We start from the raw sequence: 2,624 nt of genomic DNA, 5'->3' as shown, positions 1-2,624 counted from the left end.
ATATTTCTGCTTTAATGTGTTTTATACATATTGAGCATTGTTTTGAATCGCTGCGCTTGGTGATTATAAATTTGTTTATTCTGTATGTCATGAACAATATTACATTCATTATATTCGAATTTGCATAATAATTCTTCTACATAATAATTCTTTTGTAAAATTGCGATATCATCGTGGCATTGAATATTTTATTACATTCTCGCACATCAATTTTGTCACATAATTGTCATACAGACACATTGCGATGAAATAATTTTATTCGTGAAATTCGCGCGAGAAAGCCGCGATCGCGGAGAACCCGCCGAAGTTTTAAAATGCTATTAATACGCGTCGGTTAGATCGAATGTCGGTCGACGGTGGCGGCCAAGTAAAGCCCGTTCTTCTGGGTTATACTCGTTACGTTTTGGCTTGTTCTTGCGCCGCGCGTCAGAAGCTTTTGCCGCCGTCGTTCCGTACATATTTATAGAATCGGGCTGTAGATACTATTTCCGTAGACGCCCTGATGCGTGGCTTCTCTTCGTGCTTACGCGTTGCGATCACCTACCGGAATTATGGCTTTGCAGAACGTCGGACTGGATGGCTCGCAAGCCGTGCCTGCGGCACGAGAATATTTTTGGAGAGCCGAAATGCAGCCGTCGAGCTCAAAAAATGCATACCATCTCCACATAAAAGCGCGAATGGTCGCGTTAGCCAACGGCGATGGAATTTATATGAATGTTTGTTTTTCAGCAAACTCGGTAATTTCGTTGATACGATCCGTGAAACAAAGCCGCCATCATGGATGTCATCAAGAAGAAAATGCAAGCGATGAAGCTTGAGAAAGACAATGCTATGGACAAAGCTGACACCTGCGAAGGGCAGGCAAAAGAGGCGAATTTACGCGCAGACAAGGTTCTCGAGGAGGTTGCGGATCTCACGAAAAAATTAGCTCAGGTTGAAGCCGATCTGGAAGCTAACAAGCAAGCTCTTGAGCAGGCTAATAAGGATCTCGAAGATCGCGAGAAATCTCTTACCAATGTAAGCTTTATATATGTATATGTATATAGGTGACTTATTATATTTGAAATGAAATGAGTTGAATATCTCGAAAAATATAGAAAAAAAATGTTTCAGATAAGAATACGGTTTGAAGAGACCGCAAATGTGGATAAATTTAATTTTTGAGAAAATCAATGTTTTAGGTAACATGAAACGGTATCGCCATTTTTAAAAATATATTACATGATTTTCATTACATAATATGATTCTCTGATTATTCTGCATATAAAAATATTAAGATAAAGTTATCAGTTTACGAGATATTTTATGCTGATATATTTTTATGTAAAATGTTAAATATCTCGTAAAATATTATTTTTTTTTACTCTTCTATTCTTATAAATAGAATAATGAGATGAATTAATAGTAAAAAAAACACATTGCTTATTTAAAAAAGTATTCATTTTTTTGTCTACATATTTTCTTTTAGCGACCATGTGTTTTCTTTTATCTTCAACAAAATTAAAGCATTTACAAAAAAAATAAAGAAAATATATAAATTTATTGGATTTTAAATGCTTATACGATTCTGTGGGAATTTATATATACTACATATGTAATCCTTTGAAACACGTGCCGAAATGATTTTTCGTTCTTCAAACGCTAACTGTATATTAAACTACCGCAGTAATATCACGAGTTAAATTGACTAGCAATTTAACAATTTGATGCTTTTTTTCGCATCTTCGAACGATCTTAATAATGCTAAGTGACATATTAAAAATCTATAAATAATTAATTCTTATTGCGAAAAATATTATTTTCCGTTCTAAGATCCTTTAGATCACCGAGACCTTAGTAATATTGCTCGCAATAATTGACGAATGAAGGAACAACTATTTAGGCGACATAAATAAAAAAATATATATCCACCTAAAATGTTTATTTTTTAATAATTACTCTATTTTATTTATGGAATACATCTTTATATACTTTTAGCGGCATTATCATCTTTCAGTGGCACTATTTTCTCTTTTAACAAATTGATAGGAACAATGCAATAATAAAACCAATTGTTTTTACAAACAAATATTAAAAGTTAAAAATTTTAGAACTAAAAATGGACCGAATCAATCCGGATACCGGATGTTTCCCGGATATCATGTGCTGTGTGCAATATTATCGTGCAGTACAATGCGTACAATATATTGTGTGCAAACGGAGTTTGCAAACATATTCCACATATTCACTCGCGTTAATACAGATAGCTGTTTCGAAATGTTTATCAGCTTTATACTATATAATTTTTGTAATTACATCTGCTATACAATTTGATTAATTTATAATTTAAAAGAAATGATAAGATAGCATTTCTTTATAAAAGAGTTCTCAAAGTCAAAATGCGGATAACAAAGTAAGTACTTTTGAAGTTTAAAATTACAAATGTTTAAAGTTACAAAGTACAAATACAAATCTACTGCGTCTGACATATTGTGACTATGAAGGCGTTCTATGTACTTTTGTTCTTGGTCTTAATCGAAACTGTTTTTGCAAATACCGTATGTCCATATTGCTGTATCATAATAGTATATATATATATATATATATATATATATATATATATAGAGAGAGAGAGAGAGAGAGAG

At 32.6% G+C, this 2,624-nt stretch overlaps 1 protein-coding gene across 1 annotated transcript; it reads left to right on the top strand.

Annotated features, from left to right (window-relative positions):
• Positions 1 to 777: 777 nt before the first annotated feature.
• On the top strand, positions 778 to 1,189 carry LOC105619393 (tropomyosin-1-like). The gene is made up of 2 exons (XM_012200914.1): positions 778 to 1,017; positions 1,114 to 1,189. Exons 1-2 carry the CDS (start codon positions 778 to 780, stop codon positions 1,162 to 1,164), a joined length of 291 nt encoding a protein of 96 aa, XP_012056304.1. The 3' UTR covers positions 1,165 to 1,189.
• The last annotated feature ends 1,435 nt before the right edge of the window (positions 1,190 to 2,624 follow it).

This window comes from Atta cephalotes, assembly GCF_000143395.1.
Source record: "Atta cephalotes unplaced genomic scaffold scaffold00021, whole genome shotgun sequence".
Lineage (NCBI taxonomy): Eukaryota > Metazoa > Arthropoda > Insecta > Hymenoptera > Formicidae > Atta > Atta cephalotes.
This window is presented reverse-complemented; position numbering and strand designations above follow the sequence as displayed.

Coding starts and splice junctions, on each gene's coding strand:
- LOC105619393 (XM_012200914.1), top strand. CDS start 778: ATGGATGTCATCAAGAAGAAAATGCAAGCGATGAAGCTTGAGAAAGAC. Junction 1,018..1,113: donor GCGAGAAATCTCTTACCAAT/GTAAGCTTTATA, acceptor AAAATGTTTCAG/ATAAGAATACGGTTTGAAGA.